Source organism: Mugil cephalus, chromosome 19 (genome assembly GCF_022458985.1).
Source record: "Mugil cephalus isolate CIBA_MC_2020 chromosome 19, CIBA_Mcephalus_1.1, whole genome shotgun sequence".
In the NCBI taxonomy this organism is placed as follows: domain Eukaryota; kingdom Metazoa; phylum Chordata; class Actinopteri; order Mugiliformes; family Mugilidae; genus Mugil; species Mugil cephalus.
The window spans coordinates 18,646,018-18,665,521 of NC_061788.1; the positions used below are offsets into that span (position 1 = coordinate 18,646,018).

A 19,504-nucleotide genomic window follows, 5' to 3' on the forward strand; every position below is an offset into this window, starting at 1 on the left:
AGGTATCTATATATGTATGCATGCAGCCATTCAGAATGAGTGATTGTTGGGATGCTGGGAGCTGCTTCGTCTGTGCGCAGTGTGGTTGTGTGTGGCTGTCTGCAGTGCGCCGCTGCATGACGCATTCTGTCCAGTCCGCGTGCGCCGCCTTTGGATTTAACAAAAAAATCTAGCATATTTCCTACGGACTGTTTGTAACTTGCAATCATTTCTGGTTTTGTTACAGGACGCCCAATTGTACCGCAATGTTGTTACGGATTCTGTATTGATCTCCTGATCAAATTGGCTATGACCATGAACTTTACCTATGAAGTGCATCTGGTGGCTGATGGGAAATTTGGAACTCAGGAGCGGGTTAGTTTTACTTTAAAAGCTGTGTTTGCCATTGCATGAGGCACACGTTGCATGTAATATCTCACAATGAATGCCTTTAAACATGTAACTTTTGTGTTTTAGCTTCCCTTGTAGTCCCACTAACGCTGCTGATTTCACAAAGTATTCACAGCTGAGTCAGTCAGTAGGTGAAAACTGAGAAAACTGAGAATGTTCTGCGGAAGTAAAGTCCCTGCTGATGGGGTAGAACTTTAAAAAAGTACAAGAACCTTGGGGATGTAGTGATTCATGCCTGTTCTCACTTAACAATCCCTGTAGTAGTTAAGAAAAAGTCAGTTTGCTTACTATAAGTTCAGAATTGTGTGCATTTTGGCTTTGTTATCGCTCATCTCGTTTCCAGCGTTGCCTCAATGCCCCCTGTTGCAATGCAGTAATTCACAATCAACTGCAACAACTTTGGATAATGTCCATGCTTACTGTTGTTGCAGTCACTGCTTTTTGTAATGTTGTGCAGTCCTCTGCATTACCGCCATCTACAGGACTGGACAGGAACCGATTGCTGCATAGTCACCACTGGAAGTTAATAAACTATACTTTTGGTGTACTGCTGCTGTCAGAAATGAAATACCGCAGAAAGCGCTGTACAGTGCTTCCTGATTTAACTTCGGGTTTTATTGTCTGACACAAATTAACTGTCCCATTCCCAGATTATATGTTCACTGCATCACTGCCCCATCTGTTCTGTGATGCATGAAAACTGGAGAATCATTTTTTACATACTGAAGATTTCTTGCGTAAACACAGGCCCCTGGGAAAAGAGTTGTCCTTGTGCAGATAAATAGGACACATGCCCTATTAGAACCGAGGTGCTATATATAACTTAACCTTATTGCTCAAGTGGGACACCTTTATGGATTTTTAGAAACTAGAGTGTCCCTCTTATACACACATACATGGTCTCTGCTGTAAATTCAGGTTTTTACTTTTCACTTTCACAAGCTTATCCCTCACAATTTAACTTCTAGCAAACATTTACTTAGCGCGTGTTTTTTTAAGCTAACACTTGCTTAGCTAACATTGGCGCTAATTTTATGTTTTATATATACTTGTTAACTAGATCAGATGAATCATTGCTGTAAGTCCCAGTATAACAGCTCCGTGCTGAAATCCATTTACACAAATCATCAACATGGACATACCAGTATTCCAAACCATCCTTTAATACCATTATCCATCATGTGCAATGTCAGTGACATGTGCCCTTTTTTTAAATGTAGGATATTATTTCGATGTGTATTAAAGCAGGTTGATTTCTCCTGAGCTCTTCACAAAACGACAGCATGACTGTGTCACACAAGCCAGTACAGAACCATCATTAACCAAAGTAAGACGAGCGAAAAAGAGGAACAGGACAAGATGGCCTGGAAACCTGCATGGATGGAACAGAACATAACCCTGCTCTGTATACGCAACAGCACATTCTACACCTTTGGGTGTTAAACAGTGCATGAGCTCATAAACTACAGAAAATAGCTATATATATGTACATATATAGACTAACATAGACACTGTTGGTAGAGCATGCCTCACACTTGCATCCCCGCTTGGCCTAACCCATATCCTTAAAGCATTCAGACATTCTGCGGTCTAGACAACAGCAGGGTCCTGTTTAACATCTCCCTTTTGGGACTTTCAGGTGAACAACAGTAACAAGAAAGAGTGGAATGGGATGATGGGAGAGCTCCTGGGAGGCCTGGCTGACATGATTGTGGCCCCGCTGACTATAAACAATGAACGAGCCCAGTATATAGAGTTCTCCAAGCCCTTTAAATATCAAGGCCTCACTATTCTGGTTAAAAAAGTAAGTAGTGTATTTGCCAAACATTCACAGGAGAGTCGCACATTATCCTGTAACTTCTATGGCTATTTATTTGTGCATCAACTAATTTCCAAATTGAGCCATTTTGTGCTGTGATTACTACAGCACAAAGAACACAATGTTATACGCAATGAGAAATTCAGAGATATCAATATTACAAAAATACATGACAATAAAAATATGTATCATTTTAACTTATGTGGACAAGACAGATTTCCAGGGTTAAAGGTCCTGAATATAGGAGTTAGTGACACCTAGATGTGAGGTTACAGATTACAATCAAGTGAAAATCCTTTGCCTCGCTCAAAGCTTTTCGATCTTGTAAGCTTTCACTGGACCTCAAGAAGAGATAATAAATAAACACATTTGGTTAAACATTCATCTCAGCATATTATGGTCATAGAATGGCCTGATATTTTTATGCTGTTAACATTAGTTTGTGCTGTATCACAACCTTTCTTCAAAGGATCATAACAATGTTTCCATATTTTCCCCTTTTAATGCAGCTTACCCCTGCTTTACAACGACCATTTTAGCGAATAGCGAATAAGGTATCCATTAGTTTTTATTAATTGCAATGTATTTATTAAAAGAGCTGCGAATAGAGATGCGAGACAGGTACAGATATGTACAACTCCAAAAATTTGTCGTAAAATACAGACAATGACCTGGACACAGACTGGTGTTTTCATTTCTTTATATTAGTGAAAAAGTTTCTGTTAATTATCAGTCGATAACTCATTGTGGTGTTTGTGTTTTTAGGAAATCCCTCGCAGTACACTGGACTCGTTTATGCAGCCGTTCCAAAGCACACTGTGGCTGTTGGTGGGTCTTTCGGTGCATGTGGTGGCGGTGATGCTTTACCTACTAGACCGGTTCAGGTACAAGGGGGACCTGTGTGTGTGTGTGTGTGTGTGTATGCGTGTGTCCATGTGTGTGTATATATTCACAACTGAACTGGTGTGCGTATATACTCTATATGTGTTGGTGTGTGTGTGTGTGTCTATGCACTCCTTAGCACAGCAGATCTTCCCTCGGTGTGGACAGCAAGGCAGACAGAGGTGAAGATTGGCTCCAGTCATCCCACCGCTCTGTCCCTTTGCCGCCGTCTTTAGCCCGTTTCCTTTCTGCAGACTTTGTCTCTGTCTTGCTTTGCTCACTCATATTCAGTTGCCCCTCTCTGCTTGGGGTGCTCAGGGTTTCCACCTTCGTCAGGTTCTTGGTATTCTCTCGTTTAATTTTCTGCAAATCTCCCAATTTCTTCCCTGTAGCCCGTTTGGAAGATTTAAAGTAAACAGTGAAGAAGAAGAAGAAGATGCCCTCACCTTATCATCTGCCATGTGGTTCTCCTGGGGAGTGTTGCTGAATTCTGGAATAGGAGAAGGTCAGTCAGAGCCAGTGAACGTTGTCTCGACAACACAACACAGGGACACTGTGTTCTATTTGTCGTGAAAGAAAATATATCAAGGACTGAGATACTGATGACACGACAGGCTCTGGAGGATTTGTTTTCTTTTAGCCATCTACTTGGCTGTGACTTTAAGTATTTCCTTTTCACATCTGATTGTAGCAGAATGCAGTCTTAGTAACGAAAGAAGTGGCATTGTTAGTGGTTGTTGTAACTGAACTGACGTCTCATCACACAGGCGCGCCGCGTAGCTTCTCAGCGAGAATCCTGGGCATGGTGTGGGCTGGTTTTGCTATGATCATTGTGGCTTCTTATACTGCCAACCTGGCTGCCTTCCTGGTGTTGGACCGGCCTGAGGAGCGCATCACCGGCATCAATGACCCAAGGGTTGGTGATCCTTGAATCATATCGCTACATGAGAGCTGCTATATTCGTATAGTAGCTGTGTTGCTTAATGCCCGGTGCCTTGTCCTTGTGTCTTGTGCAGCTGAGAAACCCATCGGACAAGTTCATCTACGCCACGGTGAAACAAAGCTCTGTGGACATCTACTTCCGGCGGCAGGTGGAGCTTAGCACCATGTACCGCCACATGGAGAAGCACAACTATGAGAGTGCCGCCGAAGCTATCCAAGCAGTGCGTGACAAGTGAGTCTCGGCCAGGCCGGGCCGACCAGAGCACGTCGGCCGGCAGCTCAACCTACCAGGCACATAGATCAGGGCTAGTCCAGTTAGCTCAGGGGGAGGGACATGGACCTCCGGACCAGATGAAAGTGGCAGGACTTACAGCGACGATTCATCTGATCCAGGCCCATCGCCCAGATGAGACAGTTGTCCAGGGCCAGCTGCAGGTGAGGACGTGTCAACAGCACTGACACCAGTGTGAGGTTGAGCTAACAATGAGTCCAGGAGCACCCTTTTTCAGGTTGTACCCAGACGACTTTGAGATTGGGGGAATCCAATGGGGGACGCGCCCTCACCCATCGGGCATTGGATTTCATTTGGGCCATAAGCAGCGGTAGAGATTGCTGGTAAACGCTGAATGACACACACGATTTGGTGTGCGAGAGAGAGAGAGGGGTGGGAGCCGTAAATGTGTATGTAAATCATTGTATTGTTGCACCGTAACCCCCTCCTTCCCCTCCTCCTCCTCCTCCCTCCTCCTCCTCCTCCCTCCCCCTCCCCCCACAGCAAGCTGCATGCATTCATCTGGGACTCTGCGGTGCTGGAGTTTGAAGCCTCGCAGAAGTGCGACCTGGTGACCACGGGAGAGCTGTTTTTCCGTTCGGGCTTTGGCATAGGCATGCGCAAGGACAGCCCCTGGAAACAGAATGTGTCCCTGGCCATTCTCAGGTCTGTCCCAGCCGAAGCTGCATTACTCGTATGACTTTCTTTTAGTTTCTTATCAGTATGATTTCAAGGTCTCGTATTGACCACTTACAGCCATCCAAAACATTGCCTTATGTTGCATCTTTTTGTATCTTCCCTTTCCTGCCCTTTTTGTCAGTTTGTCTCTGTCTAGTTTATGTCTGTCAGTGCATCTGTCCAGTTGTCTTTGTTTCATTCATGTTGGTTTCTGGGAGTGCGCGGCTCGAATATTCCGTCGTTTTTTTGTGGCATTTATTAACTTTGTTACTTCTCTCCCCACTACCCCCAACCCCCTGCAGTTCTCATGAGAACGGCTTCATGGAAGACCTAGATAAAACCTGGGTGAGATACCAGGAGTGTGACTCAAGGAGCAATGCCCCAGCCACACTCACCTTTGAAAATATGGCAGGTATGGTCCTTATGGCGTAGAGAAAGCGTTAAAAGTGATTGGACAAAAACTGCAGTGGTAAGGTACTGTAGCCCTTTTTTGTCCAATACCTTTGCCAAATGGTTGTTTTAGTGTCAGCGTGGGTGCTCTGTGGAAGTGTTCCGTAAAGTATCTTGTGCTGTGAACTTGTGCGGTTGTGGTCTTTTATTCATTTTGAGTGGTTTGCAGCCGTCGCCTTCAGTAGGAGAGCTGGTTATGAAACGCTGGGCGACCACTGAGCATGACGGCCAGACCATGCATTCATGCTCAGTGGGAGCGACGGGATTGTGGACCGGCAGCTTACGTATTTGTCTCTGCTTTGTCTGTGTTCGTCCGTCGCTCTCCAACAGGTGTCTTCATGCTGGTGGCTGGAGGCATAGCAGCAGGGATCTTCCTCATATTCATTGAAATTGCCTATAAGCGCCATAAAGACGCCCGCAGGAAGCAGATGCAGCTCGCCTTTGCGGCCGTCAATGTTTGGAGGAAGAACTTGCAGGTAGGAATGATTTCTTGCGCCTGCTCACACCGACAAAGCCGTCTTGACGTTGGGTTGATTTCTGTCTCTCAAGGAACAATTTATTTCCAATAGTGGTTAGACCACCAGATCACTGCACAAGAAAGTGTGATCTCCGATGCCTACACGTACAGTAATGTAGGGCATCCTGAGTGGCCACCGTGTAGATCTTAAAAGAGGCCAACTGCACCCATGTCTCTTGTGTGTGCCTGCAGGAGAGTAAGGAGGCCTCTGGAAGTCAAGCAGTGGCTGGGACTCCCTCATTAGTATGTAGCATCAATTTCCACCCCATGTCACCACTGGCTGTTAGAGCAACAATAAGATAATTAGCCTTGTGACCCTCTAACATGATGGATTTCCAAGTTAAAACTTCACCAAACCATGTCCATGGCATGAATTATTAGCTCTAAGCTACTGCTGTGGTGCTATATGGTTCATAAGGTCATATGATACATGGAAAACTAACAAAAAAAAAAAAAAGAAATGCAGGAAACATTACTGAAACATTGATTTCCTTCATTCTGTCAGTCATACTAACAGTAGCCAGAAGCGTTAACTACAAATAGAGCATGAAGAGTAAAATCAATGCCCTGGCACAATCACACAGTAGTGACCCTCCCGGTAACGTCAGAGTAACTTTAAGGTGCAAAGCTACTGTGCACAGTATGTCTCCTTATCCACTGCAGTGTGCATAATGCAGACAGAGTGTAAAACGTGCATGCCAAAAGCTTCGAGCGACACCGCCCGCCTAACAAGGCATCAATGTAAAGGGTCAGTTCATGAAAGTTAAAGACAGAGGTAATTTCCTCCTCTTGCGGCATCAGACCTTGCAGATAGTTTGGTTTATGCTCTCTTCATGAACATCAGAATCGAAGAAATCTCGCTTGTGGTTCAGTCTTTTTTTTTTTTTTTTTTAACCGTTTGATTTGTTTAAATGAACTGACCATTTGAACTAAAATCAAGCAACAAGTTCCTTTGCCCAGTGGAGAACATGATTTGCCCCTGTACCCCAGTGCAATCAACACAGCTTTAAAGCACTGGAGCTCCCCTTTTCTGTTCCCAAGCACCTTTACTCACTCCCTGATTGGATATCTTGGTGGTTCACATTGATGGCCAATCAGCCTGTGAGTCCATGATGTGACCCTGGCAATCTAACCGCTCTGTCTCTGTAAACCTTGAACCTTGAAAGAGTCTGGCCCTGCTGCACTGAGACAGCAGGGCTGGTGGAAGGTACAGTATGAAAATCACCAAGTGCCTGTCAGCAAATCAATGTCCTCCTGAGAGTGTCTACCATCGAACTGACAACTGTATGTATCTGTCACCAGTGTCCTCATATGGATGTACATTCTCTAGGCTCACGCAGCAGGCGAATGCATGCAGGGGAGCTTCACTGAGAAAGGAGAGGGAAACGATAAACTGCCCTTAGACCAACGTAATGTAGATTCATGGCAGCGATGATCACACTGATCTCTCTGCCCCGCTGAACAAAGATGGCTTGTGCATGCTCTTCTTGCTCAGTGATCGTCACTGCGGACCCTGGAGCTAAAAACGATGGACACAATCTTCATAATCCAGACAGAGTGCCCATGAAGCCACGCTAATCCAATCTGTTCCACGTGAATATTATTCCGGATCTAATTTGCACTGTTTGGGTGCACTGATCTGATTGCTCACCCTGATCAAACTTTAAATGACAACTTGGCTATGTAGGACGCAGGGTCACGACAGTGGAGATTAGAAGATCACAGTTTATGTGGCCTCCTCCTTCCTTAGTGCAGCAAGCACTAAAACCTGGAGTCCCATTGTTGGCTTGTACCTGTGTTTTATGTTATTATGTGCTTACACTGCCTCGGGATGGTGTATTACGCAAAGCACTGTGCTCCCACATACCTTCAAACAGAGATGCAGCTTCAGAGAATGTGCACATCTGACTAAGTCTGTTCGCGAGGCACACCCTTCACTCTGTGAGGGATGGCATACTATATGTCTACATGCTGTTAATGCTCAAAAGCCTTTATATCACACGCTTATTAACTGTCACACCATCTGACATCGTCTTTACAAACTTTGACAAATAGTTAAACATGCACGCTTTGTTTGAATTGCATGCCTAAGATAGTTAAGCTTTAAGAAGCTGTAGCCACAGAGATGTAGTCGCGGTAAAGCTACTTGATCTCAGGTAGCACATAGATACCTCCATTTGAGTAAGAAGATTTGTCTCTTTACTGAAGTGATTTAAGTCTTTATAATCTAAAATTATTATAATTTGTATTCATTCAAGTTTAGTGCTTAATGGAGAGACAGAGTAACCGCCTGCTTTACACAGACAAAGTTAGAAGCAAGAAGAAACAAGTGAAAATAGTGGATACGTGTAGACATTAAAAAGCCAGGCATTTTTCTTTAGGAGCTGGTGGAGACCAAACCTGAGCTAAAAGAAGACAGAATAAGCACAAATCCTTATATCTGCTGTTGTTAACTGTTACGACTTCAGCCTGTGAATTTAAATAGTGATCATGTGTCAATCTTGTGTTCACAGCTCGTCTCTTCAGGTTTCCAAAAAACAGCTGTTACAGATGTCATTTTAATGCCGCTGCAGCTGTCGTGGGCTGACAAGTATTTCTTCGGCAAATCCAACGTGGTCGGAATTTAATGGAGTAATTGACTGCATTAAAAAGCTGCGCATTTTATTACAGACAAAACAAACAACCTTTTCAGTTTCATATCACCTTTAATTAACGTGTGGAAATCGGTCTAAAAAATGAAATGAGAGAACTGCTGCGATCTCTCTGTGCTGAGGGACCAGAAACCAAAACAACTTTCCAGGACTGTGATTAAAAACGCTGCAGGAGCCTTTTAGCTTTAATCGTTGTGCCCTGTCTGATTAAATGACACACTTCAATAACTACGCTTCGAGCTTCGTCACTATACAGCTGCAATGTGCAAATTCAAATTATAGAGATTTACATCACTACATGTTCAACATGCCTGATTTGTTAACGTCCCCGATGCTATCATGCTATTATAGTAGGTTTGCTGTGCACTACATCACTGAGAGGCTACACATCTGGCTTTTAGCTTTCCCTTTTCAAACAGAAGTTACTCAGAAGTGCACTGTCTGAACAAGTCCAGAAGTGATAGTTTCAGTTTGGGACGAAAACAAAGAGTCAGAAACTCTGCTGGACGGCCACAGCAATGATGGTGTTTAAAGACGCTGGACGATGGCTTCCGTTACCAGCGTGAAACACTGTGCACTCCCTCGCCCACGCTTCATCTGACGGTCCAGCATGCCCTGCATGGCCAGGACTGTGCACACGCAGCGCCTCATCAGGGCTCAGAGTGGCCGGGGCTGCGACTCCCGCAGTCTCAGACGTGTAAGAAACGGGGGGAAGTAAAGAAGAAAAGAAGGGAGCTGAAGTCACTTGGGCATTGATTTTTTTTCCCCCCCTTGAGACAAATGCACAGTTTGAGTTACTAACATGAGATATCATCTTCCAACAGGAAAAAAGATTTTATTTATTTAGAAAAACACGCATTGCCGCCCGTCAATCACTCTTCTGCCGGCTCTCACCAGTACCTGCTCGACACCTAATATCACGCCGTCGGGTGGTTGAGAGAAAAAGTGTTGGCTGGTGGGGTGATGGTGGCACGAATGTGTCCTGAAAAGAGCCTAGTCATGTGACCTGATGAAAAGAGATGTACTGTGGGGCCAGTGCTGGCCAGGATTGATTTGTCATGCTATTTGTTTTGTGTTTACTTATTCTATGTTTTCCCTTTTTACTCCTTCCTTCCATCCATAAGGTGTTTTTGGCATGTTGAAATTCACACCACACTGCCCCGCCCCCCCCAGGGGCCTCCCCTCCTGCTACTACTCAGCCATCCTTCACTTCTGATTTACTCACCCTTCTTGTAGAAGTAGCACCTTTTAGGCTTTATTTGCTAGATGATCATGAAATCAGCACTTTTTTTTATTTGCATTTTTATTTTAGAATTTTGTTTTGTTGCTACAATAGATTCCTTCTCAGATCTTTGTTTTTTTTTCTTATGCACTCCGTCTCATACTCCATCCCATTCCCTTGTGTGTGGGGTGAATTTCCATTATACCAATTTAAGGTATAATGACTCTAAATGGGCTTTAATTACTGACTTTTGTCGCTGTTGTTTTCCCTCTTTGATATGCATTTTAGTGGCATCCAATATTGCAGCTTCTAAACTTTTTTATATCTGCCTGGCTTTGGATGTGGATGTTTGTTTTGCTACTTTTTTCTTTCATTTATATACCTATATATATATATCTATATGCCCTTTTTGGTTCCCTTGGCTTTTGCATAAGGATATTCTTTAAAGTAACAACTATAACCCAGTGGATGGAAATTTATTTTATTTTTCTTTTCTCCCCCTATGCAGCCCTCTTCCTCTCTAGAGACTCAGGATGTAAGAATACCTTAATATGAGTTTTACCTTTTGTTTGTTTGCACACAAACACCCAGTTATTGTGCTGAGAGTAGCTGTGGGGCACTCTGATGGTATGAGGGAGGGAGGGCACCAAATTGGCTCACCGTCTTGTAAGAGTATGGTTAAAACTTCTTCTTCTCCTTTACTTTTCAATTTTGACAGGATTGCATTGAAAATGATTTCCAGAGCTCTGACACGTGTCAGGTCCGAGTAGATCTTATTTACTCTGTAAAGCCATATTCAGCATGTGTAGTTGATCCATGCATTTAAAACTCAGATTGCTTGTGTTTTGAGATGACTAAGCTGCAGCTGTAAAGTGTGTGTGTTCAGGCATAAGCAGGCAGAATATTCTAGACGCTTGAAGTGGTATAACGTAGGTATCACACCCACTGACATCTTTATTAGTCATCACTCATTCCAGTGCATTTCTAGGGACCGAGTGAATGCGTCAGCACATTTCTAGAGGACTACTGTGTCATCTTGTGCAGTGATAAGTGTGATAAGGTCGCATAAAGTCTGAGCAAATGCCCTCATATCAGACTGGACAGTCTATTTCCACTCTCGCATCTAACAGGCTTTATTCCCTTTTCTTTCTCCCTCTTTTTGCATTTTACATTTTCCAAATAATATAGTCTTTTCTAAACAACCCTCCCAGTATTTAGACACTAAAAAGTAAGGTCATTTATCGGGGTGGTGGGTGGTGGGTAGAGAGGACGGGTGAAAGTGAAGCCAACGTTGTCACCCCAGCCAGAGACCATGAATAATGCTTCTACATATATTTATTTTAGGATAGGAAAAGTGGTAGAGCAGAGCCCGACCCCAAAAAGAAAGCCTCTTTTAGGTCCATCAGTACCACCCTGGCCTCCAGCATCAAGAGACGTAGGTCCTCCAAAGACACGGTAAGGAGACGAAGAAGCAACATCTTCCCTCTCTCCCCTCTCTTCCTCTGTCTCTTCTTTCATCTCTCTCCTTTTTTCTCTCGCTGTCCTCTCTGCCGACATCCCCATATCCGACCACGAAAGAGTCCCATTTTTCCACTCACTCATTTCCACACGGCTCCGCGGCCTCCGCCACGTGTCTGTCCGCTCACCATCGATCAGCCATCACCATTTAGCGTTTATAGTTCCTTTGCAGCGTGGAGGGCATCAGTGCAGGATCTCAGGTCAGGCCAGGCCAGGAGCTGGGCTCTGCATTTGGCAAGGGGGCGTCCCTGTTTTTTTTTTTTTTCTTTGGATGGGGGGGGGCTGATGGGATTAGTGGATCCTGGATGAGTGGGTGGGTGGGGCGACCAAAGCAAGCAGTCTGCCAGTAGTGTTTTGTCTTGGGCTGCTGTTCCTCCCTGCCTCTGGTTTGGACGTGGATTCTGGCAATTGTGATCCTTTTTGGTGGTGACCTTGTGGTGTATGTGTGCGCTGTACGTGAGCGTTTGTTTATTATACTCGTGTCCTGTCGTTGTGACTGCTTGAACCTTCGTATATCCATCGTTTTTTCATTGCACCGATCCTGCACCTCCTCCGTTTTGGTCTCCAGTCGGTATCGGTTTGCCTCTGTTTTGAAAAGCATGCGCCTGTGTTCTGTCATTATTTTTTTTCCAAAATCCATTTTCAAGGTAGTGGTGACGGCCGGTCCTCCAGAGAAGAACACTAATCTTCTGTCTTATTTATTTATAACATGTCTATTTCAGGATTACACTCATGGATTTCAATTAACCAATTTGATTTGGGTTTTTATTTTGTTGTTTTTTTATTTGCTTTGTCATACTTTGTTTGTCATAATTCTTGTTTAATTTCCAGTGTCCATGTGGTCTGAACTGTGCATGCCTCTTCCAGGGTATGTTTTCAGGTGATGAAGAGGCTCCTCTTTTACGTTTGAACCACTGTTTTTCTCGGGGCTCTAAACTTTGTGAAGCCTTAGACTCTCACTGTGTTACAAGGAAGGCATGCATTTCTAAATGCTGTTTTATGCTATCTCTATATCTCTGCTTGTTTTTTTTTATTTTTTATTGTTGCAGCACAATGAGAGTGTCAGGTTTTCTCTGTTCCTTCACAGTTCAGTTGAAAAGCTTGTTACGGTTTGGCTCGTGCGGAGTCCCGAGTTCCACACAACCTCGGACTGCTCTGACAAACCAGTGATCTGCACACATTTGTACCCAGCTGTTCCACCAGACATAGGTGGTCGTTGACCGTATCTGACCTCTCTGTAGAAGCAGTAGAAACGACAATAAGCTCTAGGACACAGAAGCTTTCGCGGGCTGGCTTTTGCTCTAACACGGGTGCGGCCTATGGCGGCACAAAGACAAGCCACATGTTTCTATTTGATTTCCTGTCTTTTACAATTTTTCTTGTGTTAACTGTCCTCTTATATTTTTTTTATGGATGTCTCTGCGCCGAAGCAAACCACCTTTGCTCCCCCCGCCCCTGGCGATTTTCTCAATAGAATTGGTTTCGTTTTGGAGAGAAGAAGAGAGTGGGATCGCCACCGTTAATGTGTTTGTATGAGGGTTCGGATGCTGGTTTGGGAGTCCTAGTAGAGGGAAGGAAAAAAAAATGTCCGATTGAGGGAAGGAAAAAAACATGCTCCGATTGAAAGACCTACCATCTCCAGTCTTTGACCATTATTTTTATTTTATATAAATGTTCTTCTTTTATATTAATGGATATCAATGGACTTGAGTGTCAGTGTCCCTCACCCACATGCCACACTGCTCCTCTCTCCCTCTGCAAGCATGCCAACTACTTTAACTGTCGTAGATGTAGCAACAGTAGAAGAAGTACTCTTTGTAAACTGTGCCGTATGAAGACAATCACCGTAGCTGTGTCGAATAAGTAGCTTTGTAAGCATTAAGTGTGGTTGTGATGTCAGTGAAGTGTCTCTCTTTTGCTGGTCCACTTGACCCCAGTAGGGTGCGCTGTTAGCAGGCCCTCAAGGTACAAGACATGAGGAGACCCAAATGGGGGCTGTAAGCTATCTGATGATGCAACTTGCGGGTCAAGGGGATGAGGCACATCCACCCTGACCCCTAATTTAAAAAAAAAAAAACAACAACAACACGCATTTATCTCTTCAGTCTGGATGTTGCCCCATCTGCCAGCATGTCTGTTGCATCATAACAGCTTCTGAAGCTTGTATGCTTGAATGTATTGGCTCTATCAGCTTCAAACGAGAGGCAATTAGACTTGCGTAGTTGAGAAAAGTGACAAATGAGATGGGTACACCGTCCCTGTTTTGGATCTGCAGTTCATCAGTGCACAGTACCAACATGTGATGTATTTACTGTGCAGACTGAATACGGCGTCCTGCACGCTCGATGATATGAAGCAGGTTGTCCCGACACAGCGTTGTGAGTCAAGATTACGATTGGCACGTTGGAAATCAGATTCCGAAAAAAAAAAAAAAAAAGCATAACGAGAGTTACTCCACCCGCGTCTCTCTCAGACATGACGCAACGCCACAAAAGCAGCACGGGAATGTTTTTCACGGGTGATGTTTCCAACCAGGTTTCTGCATCTTCTCTCATGCGCAGAAACGGCAGCCTCGTCACTGTAAAGAAGGCACGGCTGCCAGACAAACGCTGAGAAGCAAAATCAGCGTTGCCATAGAAACTGAGCACATGCACGGAATAGGGATCCTGTTTCCCCCTCTCAGCACCCTAGACGCCTATGATTCAATGCACCCTTCTCTTTAAGAAGCACAGTGAAGCAGGGGCTGGATGTAAGAGTTCCACACAACAGCACTTTGAAATCAGCCCGGCATTCATGTCCTGCTCCCGAGCTGCTAAAATTAGTGCCTGCCTGCATGCATACAAAATGACCGTGGGGAGATAAACGAGCTGTCTGTCTGTTTTGTCCACAGCAGGAAATTATCACCCAGTCATGTTGTTGAGGCCAAAAATGAAATGACGCCTGATTCAAACGTGCTGTTGTTGAGGCTCTCAGGATCTTAGCCCACCTCAGGCACAACCAGCTACTTCACAAAAATGGACAGGAAATAAGAAAAAATCGAATTCTGCCTGAGAGGGGTTAGAGCATCCTCCTGCTTCTGCAGACATGAAGCACAATTGTCCGTTAATTAAACTGAATGTTCAGCGAAGCGTCAGTCGTGACAACAACAGAAGTCTTCACATTCGTGCTTTTGCCGAGCAATGACACCCTGCTATGTGTTTCTGTTCCTCCTGTGCCCCCCCAACTTTTCCTCGCCCCTGCAGCAGTACCCACCCACTGACATCACGGGCCAACTCAACTTGTCTGACCCGTCTGTCAGCACCGTGGTGTAGGAAGAGACAGAGAAAGAGAGAGGGGGCGACGTCGAGGTTCGCTCGCCCAGAGGAGAGAGGAAACGTGACGAGGGAGGAGGAGAGGAAGCGGCCGGGGAAAGGCTCCTCGTTCCCTTCCTCGCCAAAGCCGAAGCTTTCATTTCACCGCCTGCCGACGACGGAGCTTTTGAGAAACCCGCTTGCTGACGAAGTGTCCTGAAAAGACACTGAACTTGCACCTTTTTTTAAAGACAGGATTACCTGCTCTTAGATGTTTGTAGGGTCCCTGAGCATGCACACAAGAACCCATCTGACTCACATATACAATCTTTTCCTTCTCTATATTATCAGCTAACTTATTTAACCTTGTTTTGTCCTTTTACGCACATACATTTACTTAATGTTTGATGTGTTCCAATACCCTGAGCAGCTGTGTAACTTTTAGCGAGCCAGGTTTAGTTTGGTTAAGTTTACGAATAAACCAGATCTGGTGCATCTATTCGACATATCACTACCGTTTAGGGCCTAGTTATCACAGTGATATCTAGTATTTCTTAAAACCACATACTGCAATACATGACGTACTGTAAGCTTCAGTGGAGATCAAGTATTTTTAATAGAAACTATGTGTTTTTATCTACACTTTTAAGGTTTTTAGACGACATTTCTTTCATTGGGAAGCATTAATAATGACACTAAAAGACGAGCATAATCTTGTCTACCAGTGACGATGACGAAAGCATGTGTGTGTTTGTATATGAATTAAGAGCTTTATGTATCTGAATGGTGATGATGATTATTGTTTCTCCGAAGGCTATGGATCAGATTTTGTAGATGTTCAACTTGTGTCTTTCTCCCCTTTAATTCTGCACTAATGCACGTGTATGTATTTTTAATAAGAAGTTTGAATTGTTACTTAGCTTTACTATTTATAGCTAGATATAAGCAGGCGATATAAGAGATTACAGACTAATTAGCAGTTTGATGAGTCAGTTAAGAATCATTGGGGTTTTTCTCGCTCTCTTTTTGTTTTCTTCTCTTAAATGTTGCAAACACTCGGCTTTTAGCCGTTTTGGGAAGCCCCCTCTCCATCCTCTCTCCTGCCGCAGCAGTCTTTCTCATTTCCAGTCTCAAAGGGGTTGCATCAAGGGGCCAAGTTCTTCACCCAACCAGCACTCAGTCTTTCGCGCAAAACCCGCCTCCCCGCGCCAGCGCCGGAGAACTTTTGCGCGAAGGAACCCGAGTGAATTGAAAGCTTCGCTCCACTTGCGAGCTTGTGTGCAGGTCTTGGTTAGGTGCAAAAACAGGCCGTTTCCCGGTTTCTGGAGATAAGAAACCACTGCTGCTAAGAAGACCATCATGTCCTTTCGGCACTGCATACAGCACTTTATGCTGAGGGGTCTCCCAAACCGTAAAGAAGAATCCTGATTTGCCAAGAAACAACTGTCAAACAAATTAACTTCTTCACTGTAAGCTGCTTCAGTTTCGCAATTCCCCTTTTTGTTTTACTTTTCTCTGTTGGCGAGACATCTACAAAGTCTAAATTTCTTATTTTAAATCAAGAGGCAACTTCTGATCTTGTTCTCATTCAGGCATCCTGTGCATGCGTATGTGTTATTATTAATGCTTTAGTTTTTTTGTTTTTGTTTGTTTGTTTGTTTTGATGAGTGTTGTTCCTGTATACAGTAAGTTAGGCTGCAAGAAGCATTTAAATTGAATGAAATGTAAATAGAGTCTGGTTACATGTAGATGTGGCTGAGGAGGTTGTACTGCGTGCATTTGGACTGCAGCTGAGAATGTTTTAACCTATAGTTACAAACACAACAGGCATGCATCACACACACACACACACACACACACACACACACACACACACACACACACACACACACACAAACACAAACACATCAACACACGTGTACACAAAACCCATTAAGGGAGAATTCACTTGTTTTTCTTACCTTTTCCAGTAAAGACCTTGCATTGAATCATCTTGTTTATACAACTGTAAATAAAATATACTTACATTGCCACATCTAACCAGTCCTTGTGCTTTAATTATTTTAGGGTTACATTACATTTGAATTAATAAATGATCATGTCTATAAAATGTCAGGTACTGAATGCTAAAACTCTGCAGAAAGTCCAAATGTTTAGATTCAAACATGTGAGAAAAGCAAAGCGCGTATTAAAGAAAAGTAACAACAGATATTATAAAAAAATTAATTAATACATTTGCATAGGTATATGACTCAAGAGGAAAAGGGCTAAGAATAAGGAAGGGGGATTCAGTACCTTTGCTAAAGGAACATGAAGATTTTTTAAAAAGATACAAAGAGACCGCAACTTTACGTCGAAAGATCACTAAATCCTACACACTGGTTTAAAGTTTCGGTTCTCTGGTCCAGGTTTCTGTTGCGTGTACCCTTCAGCCCTGCTCTTCTCATAAAAGTGTAAGCAGAAATACCCAAACAAGAAAAAGCAAGACAGGTGAAGCATAGCCAAAGCAGGGAGCCTGTGGGAACATGCAGCAGTCGGTACATTCCCTGTGGTACTAAGAGAAACCAAAGTGCATCAAACCCAGTGCCCTATTTTTTTATTTTATTATTATTTTAATAAAATAGAAAGGTCGTTCACCCTCTCTTATCACAGTAGAATTCAGTAACCTTTGTAATTGTGTAAACCAGCAGCTTAGGCGCTCAAGGGGACTAGTGCAATTAAAAGGCCTTTATTTAAACGTGGCCGGCATGTTTGAACCAAGATGGCTGTCCTCAGGGCAAGTTACAAAATGACTTCAACTATGAGATCCCTAAAACCGAGGAGCACCAGAGGAATATATTCTTACATCTGTTTGTGGTCTTTTGGAATGACTTAAGCTACATTTATGCCTGTGTCAGATGTATAATATGCCATAAGTACTCTGTGCTGCCTGTTGTGTACCTCCCCTGAAATGTAACTACAGGCTGTGACGTCCCGGACTTCAACAACTGTGACTGGTCCTAAATGATTGATTAATTGGTCTGTGTTGATCAGCTCAGTGGTTATCTACCCATTTGCCTTTTCCCTTTTCCAGTGTTGCAGTGATTTCAGAACTTATGCATAAAAACATACAGTATATGAATGAACTCAGCACAGTGGCCAAATTATATATCTGAGTGGTTTTTAGTGACATAAATGAGACTGACCCATGAGTGCACATGAGTGTAAATACTTAAAAAGGCACAGGCTAACCGCAACCGCACAGATTACAAATCTGTTGGATCCATTGCAGACGTATAGACCAGAGCATCGGTTTTATATCTGACTGAAACATTGAGAACTGACATAAAAATTGCCACGAAATTATGTTGTTGAAATTAAATATTGATGATATCAAGAGGACAAATTCATTTCACCATTTTGAATTTAGTATGATTTTGTATGAGAAAATACCTTCAGGTATACTACACCTGAATGTGTGCTTAGCCTGATAACAGCCATGGAAAACATGATCTGATAAGAATAATAATACATGGCCATGTTAGCATCCGGATATTAGCATTTAGCTAGAACCATTGTTGACTTTTCGTATATACTGTATAATTTTCTTAATGTCACTCAAATAAAGTGAAAAAATAGATTGTTCCATTAAAACTCTGTTGTCAGAGCTAACAACGTGACTTTTCACTAGCTATAGTGAACAGCGTTACCCTGAGCAAGCCAAAGCACCACCACACTGTCACGGGAAATCTTTGATTAAATCACAAGAGTCATTGTTAATTAAATCATGGCTGTCGCTGTTAATTAGCGACATACCTCGCAGGAGCAGGGTACTGTCAGGTGAGACATTTGTTCTGGTCTTCTGACCCCCTGTTCTGATCCCAGCAGACAGTATGTCAGAAAGATTAATGTGGTTTTAACTGGTTATTGGTCCTGCGGATGACAGCCAGATATTTAGTCCTGGTCTGAACCCCCCACTCTAATGAAACATTGTGATTTATAGCAGAGCAAGCTGTTTTTTAATTATTACATTTTCTGTACCAATTTTGCCGTCTCTCCTTATAAATTTAGATTTTATATTTAATATTCACTATTTTCCTATCGATGAGGGGTGAGGCCCATTTGGAGCTGTTTCTATTTCAAAATGTCTTCTACAACAGTACTGTAGCGTGCTGGAGACATTAAACTGATCACAGCACACTTCTTGGGGACTGATGGTGGATTTAAAGCATGATGGGAGGCTGGCATGTTCAAATGACAGGTTGAAGATGTGAGCAGAAACAGTACGAAGTTCATGAACACAGGCCTTGAGGTATTCCAGGTATTCCATCAGTGGACTTCCTGGGTTCACAACATCTGTTTCACTTCATGTTCCTGCATCGCCAGCGCCTGGGTGGCAAAAAAGAAGAACGTTTGCACGCTAAGGCTCCCTCTTTAAGTTAGCACTGATGTGATCCTAAATAAATGCACTTAAAGAATGAGGTTTAGTGTGTTTGGACTCTGCTCTCCAGTTCAGCTGCTTTATTGCCCAACAGTATCTACTCCTGCCAGACACCATGTTACTGCCGTTTTGTATAGAGAAAACCACACAGTAATGTCTTCAATGACACCTTTTTGTACCATAAACTGTTAAAAGTCTGCTCTGAAGACGTTCTCCCTCTGGAACCTGGTATTATGAGCTTCAGCAAAAGGCAACAAGGCCTTTCAGCTCACTTAGTATTTTATAAGGTCGCGAGGCCAGTTCAGGCTTGCTGGCGACACTGTGTTGCTGCACTACAATGACACACCCTGTATATACCCTTTTAAACATGGCCATCAACGCCCCTTGGCTGCCACAGCGCTCGCTCCAAAACTATACGCTCTTGCACACTGACATTGCTTCAAAAACTCAGCCT

At 43.5% G+C, this 19,504-nt stretch overlaps 1 protein-coding gene across 12 annotated transcripts in view; it reads left to right on the forward strand.

Moving 5' to 3' along the window:
- Positions 1-16,665, forward strand: part of grin1a (glutamate receptor, ionotropic, N-methyl D-aspartate 1a) — a 32,898-nt gene extending 16,233 nt beyond the window's left edge. For 4 of the 12 annotated variants that reach the window (XM_047569386.1, XM_047569390.1, XM_047569387.1 and 1 more), the window contains 12 exons: positions 227-354; positions 2,030-2,194; positions 2,975-3,093; positions 3,484-3,596; positions 3,859-4,007; positions 4,108-4,265; positions 4,809-4,970; positions 5,285-5,394; positions 5,763-5,908; positions 10,331-10,357; positions 11,167-11,277; positions 14,583-16,665. In XM_047569386.1, the coding sequence (XP_047425342.1) occupies positions 227-354; positions 2,030-2,194; positions 2,975-3,093; positions 3,484-3,596; positions 3,859-4,007; positions 4,108-4,265; positions 4,809-4,970; positions 5,285-5,394; positions 5,763-5,908; positions 10,331-10,357; positions 11,167-11,277; positions 14,583-14,651 (1,457 nt within the window). In that variant the 3' untranslated portion in view covers positions 14,652-16,665. Of the gene's footprint in view, positions 1-226; positions 355-2,029; positions 2,195-2,974; positions 3,094-3,483; positions 3,597-3,858; positions 4,008-4,107; positions 4,266-4,808; positions 4,971-5,284; positions 5,395-5,762; positions 5,909-10,330; positions 10,358-11,010; positions 11,051-11,166; positions 11,278-14,582 lie in introns of those variants that run through there. The other 8 variants (XM_047569388.1, XM_047569389.1, XM_047569397.1 and 5 more) reach the window with 4 other exon arrangements.
- Positions 16,666-19,504: the final 2,839 nt, after the last annotated feature.